Source organism: Eublepharis macularius, chromosome 6 (assembly GCF_028583425.1).
Source record: "Eublepharis macularius isolate TG4126 chromosome 6, MPM_Emac_v1.0, whole genome shotgun sequence".
NCBI classification, from domain to species: Eukaryota; Metazoa; Chordata; class Lepidosauria; order Squamata; family Eublepharidae; genus Eublepharis; species Eublepharis macularius.
Genome location: NC_072795.1, coordinates 78,016,212 through 78,039,104, shown reverse-complemented (window position 1 = coordinate 78,039,104; position 22,893 = coordinate 78,016,212). Strand labels below are relative to the sequence as shown.

The window sequence follows — 22,893 nt, the reverse complement described above, 5'->3', positions numbered from 1 at the left end:
TTCCAGTGTTCTCCATCTGTATTGATTGGGAATATCTTCTAACTAACATACACATTCAAAGTGATTTCTTAAAATGTTATAATTTTCATTCAATGCCATTTCCAATAATTGAATTATTATTAAACATTTATTTTATATTATTAGTTGTAGTATTATTAAATATATATAAATATAGAATAGCATTTATAAATTATATTGTTGTTAATAATAACAGTAATAATTTACATATTATATTATTTTTCTATTTCATATTATTAAACAACCTAGTAAACATCATGGCAGACTGAGGAATGTGAACTCAGGTCCCCCCAGTTCAAGTGCAGCACTATCCATTGTTCACACTGTCTCTCATCTCTTTGCTCACATGACCTCATGCCATCTGCCTGCTCTACCCATTCCCAGCTTCTTGCCTTGTGGAACGTCTCCTGCCGAATGTGAGCAGAGGCTGTCTCTCTTCTTACACCTACTCTGCTTTTAAACCTATTTATAATGCTGAAGACACTCCACCTCTGGTTCTTGGTGCCCTGCATATGCTCCTATAGCTCCAATACAACTTGACATCACTAAAATTGTTCGGTCCTCTTAGCTCTATATTCTTCACTCATTGCAGGGAGGGTTTGGTACCTCTAGAACTCTATACAGATATGCAAATTTGGCAGTATTTCAACTGATCTGACCACTCCTTTTTATTCACTGTTGTGTTTTATAAAGATTAACTCCATTTCTAGGCAATAAAAAGCCATTTTAAAATTGCATGAATTAACATGTTCAAATTAGAAGCACCCAAGGTTTTTCTTTCTTTCTGAATGAATATCTGCAAGGTATCATAAAATACCTGAAAATTTCTTCCCCCAGTGGGGTGTGACACTCGGAATGCTGGGGCTAGATGATTAACATCCTGGTCACCCAGCTTTGAATTACAGGCATCTAGGGTGATAGCACAAATATCTTATAGTGCTGACTTTTGAGGAGCAAGAAATACATCTTGGTTTTCAGAAGGCTATTTTTACCTCAACCCCTCCATGCTGTATGGAAGAGTTTAGGGAATACTTGGTCAGGCATTCATCCTATTTTAAAATCACCTTTATTCTACGAGCTCAGATTTGCTTACTGCAGTTTTTCCAAATGCAAATATTTCTATGCCCAAAGGAGCTTGAAGATACAACAGGCCAAGTGAAGTAAAAAGATATTTTATAGACAAACTCAAAAAACAAATAAACCTGTAATGGTGATGTGATAGCTATTGGTCATATGAACATAAAGGTACAATAAGGGCTTATTCACACATTAGAGTCTACCTGGAAAACGTGGTTGCCATGAGAACTTTGGGTCAGATGTCTACCTAGAGTTGGGAACTCATTCCCAGATGCATATGGGCCTAGTTTAGTCTTCCGCTTCTCCAGTTTCCCAGTCTGACATGGCCCAAGGGAACCACTGTTTGTCCTGTTGAGGACACTTATGTGTGACCATCATTGCATGCAAGTTTCCCTACAGACAAATAGCACCCTGCCAGTGCCATATCAGGTCAGGAAAAGAGCACAGGGGCTGGCTGAAATTCCTTGTTCTCATTACTAGGGTTGCCAAGTCCAGGTTGGGAAATTCTTGGAGATTTGGGGGGTGGAGCCTGAAGAGGGTGGAGTTTGAGGAGGGGAGGGGCCTCAGGGTATAATTCCATAGAGTTCACCCTTCAAAGCAGCCATTTTCTCCAGGGGAACTGATCTCTGTTGCCTGGAGATCAGTTGTAATTCCGGGAGATCTCCAGCTATCACCTGGAGGCTGGCAACCATAGTTCTCATGCATGGCAGTCCTGATCTGAATAGGGGGCCAAGCTACACATGACGAATGACACTCGAACGGCAAGTGGATTGAGTGGAGGGCAAGTGAACAGGGAGAAATACACTTGCTGTTCAAGTGTCATTCGTCATGTGTAGCTTGGCCCAGAGTCTGCACATGCCTGAAAATACAGTACTCAGCTGGGAACTCCAGGAACACATCTGTAGAAACTCCATATGGAGAAGATGTAATTTTGTAATCTGTGGATTAGCCCTCTGGTTGCTATCGTTCAGGTGACGGCTGGAGAACTCCCACAATTACAATTGATCTACAGATTACAGAGATCAGTTCCCCTGGAGAAATTGTCTGCTTTGGAAGGTAGACTCTATGGCATTATACCTCACTAAGATGCCTTCCCTCCTCAAACCCTCCAGGCTCCATCTCCCAAATATCTAGGAATTTCCCAGTCCAGAGTTGGCAGTTTCCCACTCAGAGTTGGTCCTGAGTGTGTTACCTGATCTTGGTAGTTCACCCTAATGTGAGAAAGGATGGTTCTTATCCATGACAGAGAAAACAATGTATGCATGACTGTTTAATCTAGATTAATTTATCTGAAATAATAGTGGCTAGGAACATGAAGGCTCTGACCCTGCAGAGATTTATATCAGTATTTACTATGACATGCTGCATAATGAGAAATTGAACTGATGTCATTATTCAGTTATGTGCCCTTAATGTCTCTTTTCAGATAAAGCATAAAGCCTTTCTTTCCAAAGTATAGCTTTGGGGACGTTGGATCCTAGCCTAATTTCACATGCAATTCTGATACCTTGCAGCCCTTACGTAATTGGCCTCCTCTCATTTTATAAAGTGTTAATAATATACAAATAGAAATATAAAAAGCAGCAAAGAACTTAGTGCCAACTGCTGCAGCAGTAGAGAACAGAATCTTACCCTAACCGTCAGTCAGTGCTAAACATTCTTCAGTTTCTGGAAGGAAGATGTAGTGCAACTTGCATTTGTGGGATAACTAGGACTTGACTGTACCTTTGAAATTTTCACAGAGTTCCCCTGAAGAATGTTAGTTAACTGTTTTAGAAGCTTTAATTACCCTTCTGTTTGCAACTCCAATGCAGGATATATTGACATGATTATCTTTCAATTTGTTTGTCTTTAGCATAGTGATTTTCTATTTAAAACTTCCAGCATCTATCACTGCTTGTTGCTTTCACCTTTTTGTCTACCATTCTCATTTGAAGAATCTTGTTACAGCACTAGAATTACAAGAGTGACTAAAAATTGCATCATGCACAGAGATTGTGTGCTTTTTCTGAAACACTGAATGTCACCCTTCAGTTCCCTTGGAATAGTCTTGTTGCACCTCTAGAGACAGTGATAGAGGTGCCGCTATAATTCTGAAAGAAAAACCCTCCCAAACTTCTGCAAAGAAAGTAATTTGAGGTACAGCCTTGTGTGTGTGTTTCTTAAGTATAAGATCTGTGAGACAAATCTGTGCTTGCTTATGCAACCAGTAAGGGGAAAATATATTTTGCAAGGTTAATGCATCCACTGAGCTGTCAATTAAACAAATTGAACCAAGAACATTTATGAATGCTTATGTAATAAAACAGACTTTAAGCACAACACTTATATTGTGGAATAAAACCATTTCTTCTCCTTTGAGTAGAATTATATGAATTCTTAAGTCTAAATTCCTAATTCTAAAAACAAAATCATGTGACTAGATTATATTATTTAAATTAATAACCTTTTGATAAGCCTGGCCATTGTGGCTGCATCATCATTTGTGAAATCTGGAATTTGTTGTGGCAGCTGGGGGATGGTATGGCAATACTGGGGAAGGATTATGACAGAAAAGAAGGAAAGGGGGAAATCAGAGTAGAGGGATGACTAAGTGTGACAGACAGGAGGCTATCCTGCCTGAAAGGTAGATGAGCCACTCAGCTGTCATCCTTGAGCCTATGGGAGTGCTGCTCCAGCATTCAAACACCTTTCAGAGGGGGATGGAATGTTGGAGGGAAATGCAGCAGCAGCAAGTTGGAGTCTGCCTCAGAAAAAGAGCAGACAGTATCAAGGGTACCTCTGCCTGATAGTGTGGCAGAGAGATTTAGCTCCATCTCTGAGAGAGAGGACAGAATACCCAGTCAAGAGGCTTGTCTCTGGTGAGGAGCAAACCTGGTATAATTCAGTCTGACTCTTGGGAAAGTGTATGAGAAGATCCAACCTGGCGGTTAGGCAGAAGAGGAAGATTTAAAACTATCCCTTTCCTCAGATTTCAGAGGAGGACAAACCAGAAAGTTAGAAAGATAGAGAGGTCAGGGCATCTGTTTATTCCTTTACTGCCCCAAGCTATTTTTGATGAGCTAATCTCAGGACTTCCTCCTCATGACAACCTTCTCTTTCTCTCTTTGTCACACTACTATCTCTTCTCTCCATCTTGCACCATGGGTGCAGGACTTGTCCTGCAATCCATGCCCATCGTTAGACTGGATAGGTAGATGGGAATCTATCTATCCTCTTTCCTATCAGTTTATAGAGTTCCTATAATAAAACCTCTTATTTCTTTCCAAAAACTTAAGCAAAATGTAAGTTTGTTATTTTCTCTCTCACACCAGCCAGCACGCTCCAAAACACCAAACCATCACATTTTCTCTGCAATTGATGCTACTCTGCTACCCTCCTACTAGTTTATGGAGGCCCAGTTTTGTATAACTTTTAATAGTTTCTGGACCCAGTTTTAATACAGGAAGCCTGTTTGTGACCACAAGTATTAAAAGGAATTTAAATCACAACCTGAAGCCATAACTAACTTAAGTTTAAGCCTCAGCCAGGCCTTTCCTGTGACTATCTGGAGACCTGGTCTGCTGTTCTGTTTTCTAAAAACCACCTGTACTTAAATAAACCTTTGATATTTTGTTGAAACTCCTGCTTCAGTGAGCTCTGTACTCTTCATGCACAATACAAAAATTACCTTGCAACAGAAAACCCAAAGCCTTTACACTCTACGACTAGAACATTTAGCAACTATGGGGAAGGTTTATATTACGAAACCAATCTAGTCTGCCAAAATTATAGGAGACTCTGTGGGTTTCTTTAGTTGGAAGAAAAGGCTTGTCATAGATAGTTTCCGCACAGTTGACAAATCTCTTGATACCTGGCAGCCATTGAATTTGACCATGATTTCCAGATTTTATGACAGCCGTTGAATTCCAAAAATGACGCCTTTGACAGAACATCAGAATTCATAGGTTCGTACCTGTGATGTAACCAAAATATAATGTAATTCAAGCAAACAACAGGATGGAATGGAGCTGAAATGTACCAGTACTAGGAATATCATAAAAGAAGGATTCTGTCCAGTAAGGGACAGCCCAGTGACTCAAATAACGATCAACACTATACATACAAAGCGGGAACAACCTCCTGTACCATAAGGGGCTGTGGCTCAGTGGAAGAACTTCTGCTTTGCATGTAGAAGGTCCTTGGTTCTACCCCTAGCATTTCTAGTTAAAAAGACCAGGCAGTAGGTGATGTGACCTCTGCCTGAGACCCTGGGGAGCTGCTGCCAGTCTGAGTAGACAATACTGACCTTGCTGGACTGATTCAGTAAAGGGCAGCATCATGTGACTGTACACAGGCTTGCTAGCATCTTATGTCTGTCATAGAGAGACCACAGCCGTTGATACTGGCATGTTTATTCAAACAGAATAATATAACACAGCCTTGAATCTCACCCTTCTTCAATGGAACACTTACACTTTTGTGGGGATAATAGCTTCTAATCTGTTCCACTTTTAGGAAGAATAATAACAGACATTGAAAATGCAAGGCTTTATTTATAGCTTGCCTCTAACAGTGAGTTCTATAGTCTGAGATACATATTTCACATGAGAGTGTGGGTGAGGTGTTGAGGTTGCAAGGACTGTGCTAGCTCATTTAAGATCTGGATTTTGTTTAAAGGAAGTTGAATTTGCGAATACAGGACTGGCACTCAACATTCTACAGATTACTGAAGTTCTTATCTCATAGAACAGTAATGGTGAGCTCTTGGACAGGTTCACAAATGCTGTTTGTACCCATGGAGATAATTTCATGTACAAAAAAAGCAGAAGACATTGTAATTTGTGAAATCAGGTGCAAATGTATATTTTACTACAAGTATCTATGCTGGGAAGGTGATTTGCACAGGGGCTTCCTGACCCATGTACATGTAGAAAAATAAATATTTTCATCACATTTTGCAAGTGTCATACATATTTTCCATGGAGGTAAATATCTATGTAGGAAAATTTGTGCCTGAAGTGGCCCTCAGAGAAGCTAAGAGTCAAAGTGAGAAAACTGGTTTTAAAAACCCTGGCAACCAGTTTTGGTAATTCTATAACAGAGATATTCCTTACACATTCCTGATTTTACCAAATCAAATTGTATCTATTCAAAACATTTCACAGAATCGTAACACTTGAAGGAATTCGCTAAGTCATGATTTCTTTTATCCAGCCTGTCTTCTCAAAGCTTTCTGTGGCAAGACCTCTTAGTCTAGGGCTCAGGATCCCAGCTGGAACATGCTCAGGAGGACTGTGGTAAGGATTTCCATATCTACTCTTGATACCAATAATGTACTATTCATCTTCATTCGGTATTCTCTTCCAACACCTTTTGCTTTGTTGGTTGTTCCTAAGCTGCAACTAGTGGAAGAGGAGGGTGGTAGGCAGATATATTGTGGTGACCCTGCTACTGGTCATTGACTTGTGTCTCTGTGTGAAGCTCTACCGAAGCCTTGGCAATGTGTCCCATGGTCAGTTATATAGTGCAGTTCCAAAGCTTTCCCAAATATTCAGAATGGATCTACTTTGTGAAAGAAATGAAACACCTTACACTTCCTTATCTTGCATGGTCAGAGAGAGCAACTACTTTCCAGCTTCTCTATAATGAATTTCCACATAGGTCAAAGCAGCTATTTGCCTACTTCTCAGGATGATTTCGAATGTGTTAGCATGCCAAAGTCCACAGTTCTTTGTTTTTCTAGTAACATGCCTAAGGCTGTGATCCTAAGAACACTTTCCTGGGAGTAAGCCCCAATGAAAACAGAACTTATTTCTCACCTGCTTAGACTTGCTTAGGATTGCTCCCTATATGTAACAAACCATCAAAAAGGAGCTCACTTCTTTCTCCTCTTAAAATTAGATATATCCAGACTCCCCAGACTTACTTTCTAAATCCTTCCTCCTCCTCTCTATTTCCGGATGGTTTAGAGGCTGTTTCCAGACCAGAGGGTCAGTTTGATGGAAGGCACTGATTGTCTCCAGACTCCAGAAGAACCTATAGACCAGTTTGCAGGTCTGATATTGCTTGTTTGCTTAGTGAGATGTCTCCCAGTTTCTGCAGCTGCTATGATCAAAGTGGTGACATTTTCTTGTCTCCTCTACATCTCACCCTCTCTGGCTCTGTTATTGAATTGAGTGAGTGAGTGACTCTGCTGTTGTTACTGTGGCTGTTTCTTTTGGAGGGAGAGACTGAGATCACCTGCTTTAACAAAACCGTATTGATTTCTTGTATAAGGCAATCATAACAATCCTGCTGTTGATCTTAAAAGAGCCTTGTGATTGTTTGTACAAATACAAGTGCACTTACTTCCTCCTTAGGCCTTTTAGATCTTGGCAGCTTCTAAATGCAAAGCAGTGATGCATGCTAACAATAGTGTTTTTGGAGAGAAGGTGTTTCGTACTCTTTCGGCAGCATACTTACTATATTTTTGACACATGCAAAGAGAAGAGGTCCACCATCCTATGGCTTCTTGAGAGTGAAACTGAAATAATATGAAATGTGTGTGTGTGTGAAAGAGAAAGAGAGACTGTGTGAATGAATTTCATTCCACTTGCTGATGTGGCTGTTACAAAACTATTTTTAGCTGTCTAATCTTTCCAGCAGAACATGTCTTCTCCTTTCTGATTAGTACAAAGCTGGCTGTTAGTCAAATGATAATTACATCCCAACACAACACCTACCACAGGCCAACAAATGAGACACTAAAGTTCTTTTAACTGTTGCAAACCAGATCATATTTTTTTGCTGTTGGTTCAGAATTGGACAGTAACAAATACATACAAATAACTTGGAATGGTCAATGCATAGCCACATTTGACGTTTGGGGGGCTGGTCTGGAAAGGCCAGCAAGTTCTCCAGGATAGTGATGGGGTGCTTTCCAAGATCTCAAGATCTTTGTAGGTGAACAATGTATGAGTGAATAGTAGGTGTGTCCTTGGTCCTAAAAACTAATAGGAAGGTATGAGCTGAACACTGGAATTATTTTAAAAAATCCTTTCCTGGGATGTTTGCAAATATGTAATTGCCCCAGCATTTTTTTTTAAGTCCAAAGCGCTGTGCAAATACTGTGCTTGTTTGGATGCACCACTTAGTGGCTCTGGGATCAAAAGAGCCAAATTAGGACTCCACCAAGATTGTGCAATAGAAAAAAAAAGTCAAGGCAGAAATTGTCTGTGTCAGTGCAGATAACTCATGGCTCCTCTCCATGCCGTTTGATATATTGCAAAGGAGAGGAAGCCAGCACATTCAACAAGATAGGAAATTACAATAAATTAGGAAAGGGTGCAGAACAAAGCAAGTTTGCACGGTACTCCTCCCCCCCCCAAAGTTATTAATAAATTCGTAGCTTTAGATAAGGCTTTTGGGGGGAATGGATAAAGAAGTTGGCCTCTGTAGTTGAAAACACATCAATTCACGAGGAAAGAGGCAACTTGAAAGAACAGCTAGAGCTGCTGGAACTGAAGGAGTGATTGTATTGCCTGCCATGGAAAACACAAAGGCTAGAATGCCAGCATTTTAGATCTATGTGTGTGGCTTGGCTAGTTGTGATTACCACTCTCTAATGATTTTTGCAGGTACAGCCCCTGCACAGTTTGTAAAGTCTGCATAAGAGCAAAGTGCTTTTCAGCAGCCTCTCCTGGGGATGGCCCTGTATGCTACCATCTGGAATAAAGCAATGCCATGTTCTCAACATCTCATCTAAATGAAAGAACTTAGTCTAAGAAAACCTCATCGTTCTCATTGAAAAAGATGATAGTGGATATAATCCATTCCTAGCAGAGCTTTAGATTTTCCACATGGCTATTTCAATTACCCCATGCCTCAGTTTCCTTTCATAAAACAGAAAAAGTAAACTACTGCTTCTGCTATGAAGACTCTATTCCAATGATATATTTTAGATGAATGGACAGTAAGTTCAAAAGAATTACCTAGGAAGATAAAGTCACTGAGAAATAACTGCAGAGCCCAGATACTTTATTTTCAATAAAGGGGTTGGTAATAAAACAGCTGTTAAAATGGCTATTGAATAGATTTACTGTATATAGTTCTGGTTCTTGTATCTCGGAAAAGAGTTAATGGAAGGGACATACGGGACAGATAAAGAAGTACTTCCTCATGCAACTTTTAATGGATGTGTGGAACTCAATGTCTCAGGATGTAGTGTCTTTTAATGAGGATTAGACCAAGGCTGAATCCACACTTACCAGCACAGCACTAAGCAGGTGGAGTGAGACCATCTTTCTGGCACGTTTTATGACATCATCACGCCACGAAAGCAGCATCATGGCGCAATGACGTCATAAAATGGGCCAGAAAGACGCTCTCACTCCGCCTGCTTAGCGCTGTGCTGGTAAGTGTGGATTCAGCCCAATTCAAGGAGGATAGGTCTATCAATGGGTATTACAACTAAATGATGACTACATGATAACTAGAGAGTATCTCCATGTTCAGAGGCCTCTGAATACCAGTGGAGGGCAAAAATAGGGCGATGCCTTGGCCTCCACACCCTACTTGCAAGGTTTCCAGTGGCACTTAGATGGCCAATATGTGAAGAGGGTTCTGGACTAAATTGAGCACTGTTCTGATGCAGCAAGGCTGCTCTTTTGTCTCTTACATTCTCATGCATTCACAGTGCACTATGACATCTAAAACTTAATGTGGTATGTCAGAATGTATACACCTATTGTGATCAATTGGACTATTTTGGATGTGGTAAATCCTGCATAATTATACAACATTAGTCTTCAGCCTTTTCAGAATTAGGATACTCATATTTACAATGACATCCTAGAGTTGCACCCCTCTAAGTCCATTGAAGTCAATAGGTTTACAAAGGTATAACTCTGCTTAGAACGTTAATTTCCTACTCCTTTCTTTTTTCTGATCTTTCTTTTCTTAAAACCACCCAGACAAAAGAAAATGGCATCACCATTGTGCCCATGTTAAGCCGATATATGACCCATTTGTGGGGCTCACCCACCAGTGGTTAATTACATTTGAGAAGGAAATGTTCAAGGGAAGCTGTTTACAAATAAGTTTTAAGATTGCTAGAAATAGGTGGACAGTGAGAACAGAGAAAATGGGCAGAGATAATGGTGTCAAACAGAAGGAAGAAAAAGGTAGATCCCTAGTATAGTTGGGCAATAAAGCAAATAAAAAGTTAGGTAAATATGTATTTAAGACACGGGAGTTTTATCAGTCCTTCTTAAGTATGTGTGTGTGGGGGGGGGTGGACTGGATGACCTATTAAGGTCAATATGTCCATGCTACTTGGATCATAGGCTGTGATTCATGTATTTGTTCCTTCTCTCCTCTGGTTTCACAAACTTCTCAGTGCAAACGTGTCTGAAATTTGTGTTGTTCTGACTACAGCTTCTATTGTTAATCCATGTCTGGTTTGCTTCAAAGAAATATCCATCATGGATGTTTTGGACTCTCTGCTTGCACTGTTTCAGCTGTCCTCTAACTCTTCCTTGAGTATGCTTTTTCAATCCTCAAGAACACATTGTACTAGGAGAATAATCCAGAATAGAGTGCTCGCCAATAGTCTTCCCATTTTTTTCCAATGCACATGGACACCATATGTCTGACAGACTATACATTTATCACTACACTATTTATCACTATCACTAATATTACATTAAATGCAGTCCATATCAGCTGTGCATAGTACACTATGGTGTGCTGACTGTCAAGTGTAATAATGGGGAGTAACCAGCATGAACTCTCTCCATTTCATTCTGTATCATGTAGTGTTCAATGCTGCATCTGCCAATAACAGTTTTTAAAAAGGGATTGGACTACAAGTGGTTTGAAGATCACAAACTCAATACCTTCCATTTTTTGGGGGAAAAAAATCTCAGTAAGACTTTGGTGTCTATTGTATTAAAAAAATGTGCCAGTCAGTCCAGTTAGGAGCTTCCACACACATTTCCCAGCTGGATGCAGAGTTCCACATACAACTAGAGAAGACAGTTCTCTAACCCAATAATCAAATAAGCATTGTTCAAGAAGGGGTTAGGGGAGGGGGGGTGGATCAGGTCGCTGGCCCCTTCTTGTTTTCCCATTCCTGCAAAGCAGTGATTGGTGCGATAGCTGTGCTGTGCATGTACAGAGTTGGATTACAAGTTCTATATTTGCACTGGTAATTCAGAACCTAGATTCTGTCTTTCTTACCACTAGGCTTATTTGAGGGGAGTTGTAGATAGAATGAGAACCCCAGTATTTTAGTAGGTCTCCAACACACCTTAAGATAGCAAAAGAACATATTTTAATTCCATAACCATTGACGTAGCTTCATCATGATACTCCGCTCATATTAAGAAGCTTGTTCTACTTTTGGTAGGAACATAAGTATTGGCTGCAGACAAATAAATCAGGAGGAGGATACGAAGTGACATCCTAATTTCAAAGAAATGTGGCAAAACTTCCATAAGTTCTGATGCAGTTTGGAATCTGGCTTGCATAAAAAGTCATTTTTGTTTCTTTCCTCCGAAATGTATGCAAAGCAGACTTGTAATAAAAACTATGTAACTTAGAAAGACATAAGTTACACTGATTGCGGGGGGGGGGGGAGCCTTGAAAGATTATTTTCTGACTGAAATCTCCTCTGGGGTGATCGTTTATTAAAAAGGCAACAATTATACACAGTTGTACACTGAAGGGGACAAGAAGGTAACTTAGTTCAGTCCTCTGCATTTTGGCAGGACACTTCATGTTTAGCAATCCTATCAACAGCGTGAAACTAGGTTCAGAACATAGGCAATCCAAGTAATACACTCTGGTAATGGGTCACCGCTGCCTCTGAATGGACAATTAGGAATTGCTTATTTGAAATTTCTTTGCATGAGGAAAGCTTTTGCAGCAAGGAGAATGGTAAGCTGTATACACTGTATTCCTGACATCTATGCTCCATGTAGGGATGCTTTGACAGATGGATGCTTTTCAAGAAGCTATCCCTCGTGTATTCTGTGGTGGTTCTTGAGAGCTATTCCATATGCCCTTCCTGTACACTTAAATTGCCTTATAAATAAGGCTGATTATTAGTATGAAGCAGCGACAGAAGAAAGCAGGAAGAAGCAAAGAACACCATACCAAGCATGACTGTAAGACAAGAAATATTTTAGGAAAAACACATTCAGATGAGTTCAGTAAGTGAGCTAGATGCCAAATTACAGAAGAAGGCTCTAGTAAGGAAACTATCTTTGGTATATTTTAATTATAAACATGTCCACAGATCCATTTACTGTAGAAAAAAACGTCCATGTTGCATAGTAGTTAGAGTGTTAGTTAGTGGTTAGAGTATCAGCCTAGGATCTGAGAGACACAAGTTGAAATCCCATTCTACTTGTTCATTCTACTATGGAAGCTTGTTGGGTGATCTTGGGCCAGCCATTCTCACTTGGCTTAATTTACCTCACAGGGTTGTTGTTGTGAGCATAGAATAGAGGGGATAATAATAATAGTAAGCATTTTTGGGCTCCCATTTGGGAGAAATGTGACATATAAATATCTAAATATTTAAATTAAAATTACATTCACAATATAGACTTGGATCCATAAAAGTACGCAGTCAGTTTTTGCCTTCTGTTGGCACTCCAAAGTTTGGAGCAGCACCCCATTGGCTTTAGGGCTACTGTGGGACAGCAAAATGAACCACACAAGCTTGCATACATGCATGCATTTACATGTAAAAACAGACTTCTCTGAAAACAGATCTCAATGGATCTATCACATTTTTGTTCCATCCCTCTCCCAATGAGCTATGTGTGGCACACATGGCTGCCTGTATCCTCCATTTTATACACACAAAAATCCTGTGAAGGATGTTAGGCTGTAAGACAGTTACTGGCTCAAGGCCATCTAGCAAGATTATTGGTTGACTGGAGATTTGAACCCTGGTCTTCCAGGGCCTACTTTCACATGCTAACCACAATACCACATTGGCTACATGGATAAAACAATTATAATGAAGTTAGTATTTCTGAATGAGTAATGTAGCATGAAAACTGCGTTCCATAGAATTTCTACTCTGTGAACAATGACATCCAATGATTAATTTTTTAAAAAAAATTAAGTGACAGAGCTAGTCTCCTGCCCTCAAAGGCCTGAGGCCAAATCATACGTGACGATACTTAGAAATAAGGGAAAGGCACTCTGTACACACTCAAACAAACTCTCTTTATTAGTAAGGCACATATTCTGAGGCTGTGGGTGGATTTTTAACTAATGCATCTAAGTATTTTTATATGCATGGCAAGATACAGTGTGCATACAAACACATGAAACAATAGGATAATTGCAGTTATTTTCCATTATGTCGCTATAGATATCACACCAACGAAAAGCACCCTCACATCTGCATTTTGCTTGTGTAGTAGCTATAGTTACTAGAATCAAGTCTTGTGATGTGTAATGTGGGGAGCACTGCACATAATCTATATAGATTTTGGCACATAAAGTAGACATGTAACTCTGACCAAAGTCTTGACTGGCACTGAAGACAAATGTTGGGGTTCAGCTCTGGTACATATTAACAGTGAAATCAATGGGCTTAGACTGGAATAACTCTGTTTAGGATTTCACTGTAAGTCCTGTCCTCGTCATTGTATCAGAACTGCTATTTATTCTCTGGTAAGCTGATGTATATGGCAGTGGGCCACAGGAGTGTCACTGGAAACAGCTTCTCCATGGCAAGTGGTCCTTGCCTTGGTCATAATGTTCAGAATCCACTCATTGTTAGTCTCTTCACGCCTTGTATGTGAGCCCTGAATTTGTCCAAATAAAGCCATATGAATAGATTGACTAAAGATACATCGCTGCAAAGCAGCTGACACATTTCATCAGCCATTACTGTTATAGCAATAAAATCAATTTCAGGGTATTTCCAACCAACTTCCTTCCCAATATTAACATTTCATTATTAAATGTCCTTTTTAAAGGGGGGGATACATTACTGTAACTAAGAAATAGCCATAAAGCATACCAAATATTGCCTCCTCTATACTACTCCTCTATAACTCCAGTACAGTGTGTGCCTGAAGAACAGCCACAGAACCCTTGGAGGAAGATCAGTACAGAAAAGCAACACAGAGAAAACAGAAATATAGTGTTATCTATTATAAGAAGAGGACAGCAAAAGCAGCAAGCTCCCTTGTGTGTCAACTGGAAATATCCTTTTCCGCTAATACAAGGGTCTCAAAGGTAAAAGCATGCTGCAGTAATCGGTTTAATGGAGCACACTGTGGCATAATTAATTTCCATCTACAATGTAGATTACATTTTATGAACTTGCACTTGTCAATCAACCTGTTTGACATGGGACTTCATCCAAAGCCTAGTGTAAAGGGCAATTAATTAAGGGGAAAAGCCATTTCCTCTTACTAGTTTGTCCAGTTGCAAGACTGAAGGGAGGCCTCTGTACTGATCCTTCACATCCTAGACAGTTTAGTTCAGCTCATGTATTTTTTTATTGATTTATTTATTTCCTTCCTCCAAGGAGCTCATGATGGTGCACATGGTTCTCACCTTCTTTATTGCCACAACAACCCTGTGAGGTATGTCAGGTGAGAGAGACAGAGAGAATTATTGGCCCAAAGTCACCCATCAGATTTCATGTTGAGTGGGGATTTGAACTCAGATCTCCCCAGGCCTCTATTCTCTACTGATGTAAGATTATATCCTGCTGACAACAGGGTTACTGCTATTGTATGGCAGGAGGTGTGTGCTTTCAATGGCAGCATGGCAGGCAGAAATGTAACAGGTAAAGCTTTCCAATTCCAGAAGAGTGACACTTGTTGAATTTCTGTCTTTTCAGCCACTTTTTAATGGAAATTTAAGTGAACTCTGCCACTTTTAATGACTTTAGGAAATGGAGGGCAATAATAGCAGACAATTTGCTGCAGGAAACTGAAGTAACCAAAACTGTACTGAGAAATAGCTAGATGGAATAATATAAAATGTTCATTATATTCAGGGTCAGTACTGCTGTGCATTTCAATGACTTCAGTGTTAAACTGCATAATGAATATAGGTTGAAATCTGTTTTCAGGTTTTTTCCTGTACATTTCCCCCCAGTTATTTAATGTTAAAATGGTATTTCAGATTAAACATTTATGGTCGCGACCTGCCTTGGCCCTGACTGTGGCAGGAGAAAGACAGAGTATATAAATATCCAGATAGATAGGTACGCAGACAGGCAGGCAGACAAGACAGATTGTACAAAATATCGACCACTTGTCAACCAGGAATATATCAGGAATGTCCATAGTAGTTAATCTGACAGAATACCCTTTAACCAACACAGTACGTAATCAGAACTGCCTAAAAAAAGGGGGATGAAGTTTTACTCCTCTTTTGACTGAGTTATCTCTGTGATGTGAATAATGCTCCAGCAGAAAGTTCACTGGAGCCATGGCTACAGGAGCGCTGCTTGTAACTGCAGCTCTCAAAATCCCTTATTCTGGAGTGGTTGTTGACAATCTCAGCCTCAGCGAGACAGTTCATGATAGCCAACTCATGAGTGATTTATGGATTCTGCATCTCAATGCACAATTGATCTTTTGACCACAATGTCCAGCCCAAAGGAAACTAAGCACAACTAATTCTGCCCCTTTCAGCATTAGGTCTCTAACCACCTGGTCTTCAATTCAATCAGAGCATATTTTAACAGATGCTAGAGACATCCACCAAAGAAAAGTAGTTAATATATTTATAGCCTATCTAGAAACAACCTGCCTTTGGCTCTGGAATTTCAAGGAAAGTCAGCAGCTTTCAGTCTAACAGGAACGCTACCTTATTTGGTTCAGCAAGCATATTTTTAAAAAAGATAATTGTGTCAGGAAAAGCCATTAAGTTGCACTGTGCTGGTAATGCAATCCATATTTTCAGAAAAACAGACTCTGCTTTTTTCATCAGGACTTGACATTGTTTCTGTACCTATAGAGAAACTATGCAAATAGGGTTGCTTGTGCTGCAGTGGTATTTATTGCACATAAACCAATGACTTATACAGTAGTAAATTGCACTGGGGTATATAAATACAATATAAAATGTGCACATGCACACACACATGCGCGCATACAAACACACAGAAAAGTGAGGAATGGCAATGAAGTGCTAAAGTCATAACAGATTCACATGGGCTCCTGGGGATAAAAATATAACTAATAAAAAGGTTAAGGACTTATTTATAGCATGAATATACTTTCAGTACTTCAATTATATAATATTAAAAGCTTTTAAAATTAAATGGAAATATATTCAACTGCAACAGAAATCAGGTTGCAATTTGATAGTTTTTAAACATCTTTATTCCCTGTGGATTGTTTGTGTGTTTCTGTGTGTGCATGTGCAATAACTTTTACAACTGTTAACACTGTGCAAAACAAAAAACGTCTATCATTCTTTTAAAATGTGCAGTAACATTTCTGGTGCTCTTAGCCTATTCCCCCTGTTCATCTTTCAATGTGAACAAACTGCCTCCAGAAGACGGATGCTCCTGCCTCTATAAAAATCCCTAACTAACAATACATAAATAAGCTGTTTAATATAAACATATTTTCCCCTGTACGATATGCACAGCTTGAGGTAGATGTTCCTTAGCCTGACTACTGTTGTCTCAAAGGACAAGAAAACTGCACTCCCAGAAGAAGAAGAAAAGTCACTGGGATGAAAAGAGAGAGTTTCGTTCAAAACATATGCATGTCCATGTACAATATTACTGGTTTATCATTCCCAACTAGGTGCTAAGGGTAGTGAGGCCATAAGGTTATTAAGGCTAAGTAAGTATACTTACTTGGGGACAAGTTCCATTGAATTCACTCACTTCCGGCTAAACAAGCATAAGGATCAGGGCTGTCTGGTAAAATTAATCAGTATGTACTTTCCAATAGCTTATTAATCATCAGTTCCAAATGAGGTGAATGCCTGAAATCTCCACTGACTTCAGTGGTTATATACAGGTGACCAGCACATCTTCCTTTTTTAAAAAAAATCAGGCTACTTTTTCTGCTACTGAAGCTCTCAGGATGAGTAAGAACAGTGAACGAAGGTGATCCCCAGCTCTGTCAAACCAGTAAAGGCTTGATTCTGTTCCCTTTGATATCTGGGGAGGAAAACCTCACTGCTCCCCAAAGACTGTTAGGCCACGTGCCTGTCACAAGTTCAAGCTCTTTCTGAAACCTTTCTTTTGCAAACTCCTTCAAATTTATTTTTTCCCCTGCACACCAACACCTACCTTCCCTATGTAAACAAGAATCCAAACGTTTTGGAGACATGGATTGCTAATCTCTTTTTGTTCAATGGTTAGTTGCTCTGTTTACTTTCGTTTCTGATGCATTAGAAGAGGTACACTGCATACAAGTTCACCTGCTTTTCATCTTGAGCAAGTAAGATTATCTCCCCTTTGAGACAAATCAGTCTGTTTGGAATTTTGTCTATTGACCAGTCGCCCGGTGGATACATTTCCCTCCCTGCCTATGTCTTTGACTCCTTTTCTTTTAGTATTGCCTTCCCGTTATTTTGATCCTCCCCACCAGCTGCCCTTATACCTTGGATTCTGAACAGGAGGTTTTACTGTTCCTCTCCTCTAAGCTGGAGTCACTCGCATCCTGTGCACCACCATTGCAATCAGACCATGTCCCTCCAAGTGTGCACTGAGGAGTACTTCCAAGTGTACTGATGAAGCCCCCAGGATAACGAGAGAACTCCCCAGTACTGGCATGCAGCCTCCGGTCTGCTTTCCTAGGACAACACAGCATCCTCTTGAAAGCCTTGCGGAAATCAGGGCTCCTGCAATAGATGATGGGGTTGAAGGCAGAATTGGCATAGCCCAGCCAGTTGAAGAAGACAAAGAGCTGGTTTGGTACCAAGCCTCTGTTGAAGACCTTGACCACGTTGACCAAGAAAAAGGGCAACCAGCAGAGAGTAAAGACGCCCATGATGATGCCCAGTGTCTTGAGGGCCTTATGCTCCTTCACAGCTAGGACACGGGAACTTTTCCTTCTGTTGACTTGGCCATTGCCCAAGATGGGCAGGTGCTGGTGAGCCGGCTGCTGGTGATGGTTGTTGTAGAACCGTCCCTCGCTCCTGTCAATTTTCTTCATTTGTGCCTTGGCTTCTCTGTAGACCCTTATATAGACAAAAATCATGACAAACAGAGGGATGTAGAAGGAGATGACAGAAGAGGCGATGGCATAGGCCCTGTTGGTGACAAAGTCGCAACAGCCTGGGTCGGCATAACATTCCAGAGCCTCCGCGCCTGAGTCTCTCCACCAGTGCATCATAATGGGCAGGAAAGATACCAGTGCAGAAATGGCCCAGACGGTGCAGACAATGCTCTTGGCCCGTCTCTTTGTCATGAGGCTTTGGTAGCGGAAGGGTGAAGTGATGGCCAGGTAGCGGTCAATAGCGATGACGCACAGAGTTTCAATGCTGGCTGTTACACACAGAACATCCACTGAAGTCCAGCATTCACACAGGAGGGAGCCCCACAGCCACCTGTCCCGGACCACCAGTGTGGCACCAAAGGGCACCACCACAGAGCCCATCACCAAGTCTGCGCAGGCCAGGGAGGTGATGAAGACGTTGGTGAGGGTCTGCAGGCGCTGCGTGCGCCCGATGGCTGCGATCACCAGCCCGTTGCCCACCACGATCAGCAGCACCATCAAGGACATCAGCAGGCTCATGCCCACTACCCACTGCTGGGACAGGGCTTCCTGAGGGAAGGGCGCGGTGGAGGCGTTGCTGCAGCCGGGTCCCGCCGTGGAGTTGGCTCTGCTGTGAGGGCTGTAAGCTAGGGAGAGCCCTCCATCTCCCATGGCTGTCCGGTCAGCAAAAGGGTCAGCTCAGGGCAGCCGGGCTGGAGGCATGAAGGCGAGGCGAAGCGCACCTCCCTCCTCGCCTGCGCCACGGGACCAGCGGGCCACTTTCCTCAGCAGCTGCCGCGAACGCCGCCCGCCACTTGCTCCGGCGCTTCAACATGTTTCTGAGCGCTCCTCCGGCGGGCTCCTGCGCCCGACGCCTCCCCAAAACCGCGCGTCAGGCGCTCGGCAGCCAATTGGGAGCCGCGGCAGCCGCATCCACTCCCGCGGAGATGAGAAGAGGGACGCGCCTGGAGACAGCGGAGGGCAGAGTCGCCCGGCTTCTGAGCCCAGGCGAGCGGCGGGCTGGGTGGGGCGGGGAGGAGCGGCTTCCCGCGGAAAGTCTCACGCCCTGCGCGGATCTCGGAGACAGCAGTGGGTTGCCTTTTGTTAAGGGGGGGGGGGCTTGCTTCAAACGCCTTCCTGGGGTTTCCCTCCACTGAGCAAAAGGAACGACTCTTGCAAAGCCCAAAGAAAGCCCTTGCTGTGAGAACGGAACAAAGTGGATTCGTAGCCGCGTCTCTGGGGTCGGACGTGTTTAAGAGACAGGTGGATGTTTAGGGAGTGACCCCGTGGTTTCAAACCCTGGAGAGGAAACCCCGTGGCACTCGATGAGACATTTGGGAGTAAATCAGGGCAGTCCTAAGCAGAGTGACTCCAGTCTAAGCTATTTAGGATCGCACTGAATGTGCTGTGAGATCGCGTGAAGAAATGTATGTGAGAAAGCGGGATAGAGATTGTGTGTACGCATGCCGCGTGCGGTAAAGATCCGAGGGTGAAAGAGTGACAGGAGATGTTTGTTGGATGGAAAAAATTTTCGCCCCAGAGCCAAGTTTGTTGCAAGGAAGTGTCGTCTTTTTCTGTCTTCCTTTTCCCCTGACTTCTATTCCAGTCAGTGTTGTTGCATTATGTTGGCGTGGTGGTTACATAAATGGGCGAATGATATAACCGGCAGATAGTATTACGGTATGTAAATACCTAAGCAAGGGAGAAAATATGTATTAGTACATTTAATAAGGCCGGGGAGGGGGGAAAGAGAAGGAAACAAACCAAGAATGTTGCAAGTCTTAGCCTGCAAAGTCAATGACAGATTTTGAAACAAAGAAAAAGGACTACATTTAATTGCTGCTATTATTTACATCAAACTGAACAGCAATAGTTGCATGAATCAGACTAGCAACATCCTCATATTTATTTTCCCTTTCTTTGCATGCAACCAAGCTTGTTGAAGTGTGATTATATCTTTTTGGTCACTTTAACTTAAAGAGAGCAGCGTTTGTTCTTGCATGCATTTCTTTACAGCAGTGGGCCTGTTCAAAAGTACATGGATGATGCAGAACAAATATTTCCTTCCTCACCTCAAGAGTTTCAGCATCATTCTCTAACTTTAAATTTGGACAAGACTAACATGAGATGTAGGCTGTTCAAGAGACTAGAGCCAGAGCTTTCTCAACCCTGGCCCATACCTGGTGGAACGCTCTGTTTTTTATATTTTTGTATGATGCTTTTAAATGTTTTATATGGAATGTTTTAAATGTTCTTGATGCTGTTATCCACCCTGAGCCTGCTCGCGGGGAGGGCGGAATACAAATATGATAAAATAAATAAAAATAAATAAAGTGTGGCTGCCTGTTGATCAGCCCCTATTAGCTAAACTTATCTTGGCAGTCCTTGAATAGTTATGAGCACATGGGACATATGTGATAATGCTTATCCATTGATAAAACACCCAGTAGTTATTTGTGCAGCCAGTCTGTGCCGTGCTGATTTCATGTCTCATGCTTTTAATACACTAGCACCAAAAATGACAAAATGAGTAATTAATATTGCCTCCGCACAAAAAAAGTCCTGAGAATGTAATTTGCTGCTCTTTTGTGTGGGTTAAGTTTTCCAGGTGAATAGATGACCAAGGAGTAACTTACTGTGACAGACAGCATCTGCCCAACATCTTGAGAGTTTAATCTTACATCTTCATCCAGAAGGGAATCTGGATAAGCAGAGAATTCTCAGATTGCCATTACTATGAGCAGAACCACAAGTGACAAAAGGCACAGATTGGACACTTGTCAGCTTCCCTCAAGTTTTGATGGGCAATGTAGGCAGCTTGGCGGAATGTTGGACAAGTGACAGTTGAAAAGTCCATTGGACAGCAGTCAGAGAGCGAAGCTGCGAGACCAGGACGCCTACATTTCCCATCAAAACTTGAGGGAAGCTGGCAAGTGTCCAATCTGTGCCTTTTGTCACTTGTGGTTCTGCTCTATGTAAGTGGATGCTACAGATGACTGCCACATGATCATATGTCCACATACCATGTTGTTGATATTACTAGGTTACCCACTGACTCAAGCAGAAGAGGCTATGGTGCAATGGCAGAACACATAATTTCGTATGTGTAACATCCCATGTTCAATAGTTGGGAAAGACCTTTCTATGTCTGAGAGTCTGGAGAGTGACAATACTGAGCTATGTGGATACGACAGCTTCAGATGGCAACATGGTGCCTTTCAGAACTGGCTGCTTGTCACTCTGATAGTGTTGAATTCTAATACCTTGATCCATCGTTCAGTTAAGCAGATGGTTGCGGTGAATGTGATTTAGTGCCACTGAAGGCAGTTGACTTGGAGATCCAAGCAGTCCAACTTAATTGGCTTGAGAGCTGCACAAATAATACACTTTTGTTAAAATCCTTAAATTGTTCTCAAATCACGAAGGATTTTTAAATCATTGTTTATTTGGTTTTAGGAATCAAATGCTGTGTAATAAAAATATTATTGACTGATAAGTAATAATGTTAATGTGTAGAATTAATGGAGATGTCTTAAATGATGTAGGGTTCGTAGATCAGCTCTAAATCAAATATAACACTCTAGAGGAAACGTTGCTAATTGCTATGGTTGCTGCAGGGTGGTTTAGAAATATCTATAACACCTCTTGATGAACACACAGTGCTTGGTGCATGTTCATCAAGAGGTAAATGGAGACATTTTGCACAGGCAAAATCAACCTGAAAGGTGTCAATGTAGGGCTGATTTTTCTCCCGTGCATGTTCATTAATGAGATAGCAGCCAAATGGTGGTCAATGGATATGACAGATTACTTTGGAAAGAAATGGGTCAAATGTCCACATCCTTCCTGAACCTTGTTATCATCTTGCCATATTTGGTACAAATATCCATGGCATAAAGCCAAGCATGTGATAAAGTACTTTTTGCTGCAATGTCCAACGCCCTTTTAGTAACTAGTCTGTGTTTCAATTGATAAGCACTATTAGATAACATGTTATGGAACCAATTCAGCATTGTGATTTTTGAAAGGACAGTCCACTCCGTTTAATATGACTATCTTTGAAAGAGGAAACGTATTAAAGTATTAGCTAGCAAATTAAAGAGGCAATCCTAAGCATGTTTAGTTGAAAGTAATGGTGATCAATGTCAATGGGACCGAAGTCTGACTAAACATGTAATCTGTTTACAATTCATGTAAAAATTTTCTTAATAAATAAAACCAGTTTGCATGGATAGTTTGAACCAAAAACAAACAAGTGCTGGGAATTGCTTCTTACGAATCAAAGGATTAGATGTAACATCATTTACGTATTTAAATGTAATCTAATGTATGTATTAGTAGTCTAATACAGTATATAATATTTATGTTATCCTAATAAAGTAATATTTATGTTATCCTAATAAGGTAAGGTAATTTGGATAACAGCTTAGACAAAAGTATCACAAGCCCCTGAAGTTGCAGTCATCACTAAAGGGATTGTTGCTTAAGATGCCCTTAATATGAATTGTACCAGTATTGTGGGATGTTAAATCTACACATAGTAAGGGAGCAAGAGAAGAAATTTGTGATAGTTTTGTCTCCGTGCCAGAAATCTTCTTAGAGCTCACTCATGGTTGCAACCTAGTAG

At 41.2% G+C, this 22,893-nt stretch overlaps 1 protein-coding gene across 1 annotated transcript; it reads right to left on the bottom strand.

The window, feature by feature from the left end:
• Nucleotides 1-16,038: 16,038 nt before the first annotated feature.
• Nucleotides 16,039-19,068, bottom strand: ADRB1 (adrenoceptor beta 1). The gene has a single exon (XM_054983132.1). The coding sequence runs from the start codon at nt 18,936-18,938 to the stop codon at nt 17,664-17,666; it is 1,275 nt and encodes a 424-aa protein (XP_054839107.1). The 5' UTR covers nt 18,939-19,068; the 3' UTR covers nt 16,039-17,663.
• Between the last annotated feature and the right edge of the window lie 3,825 nt (nt 19,069-22,893).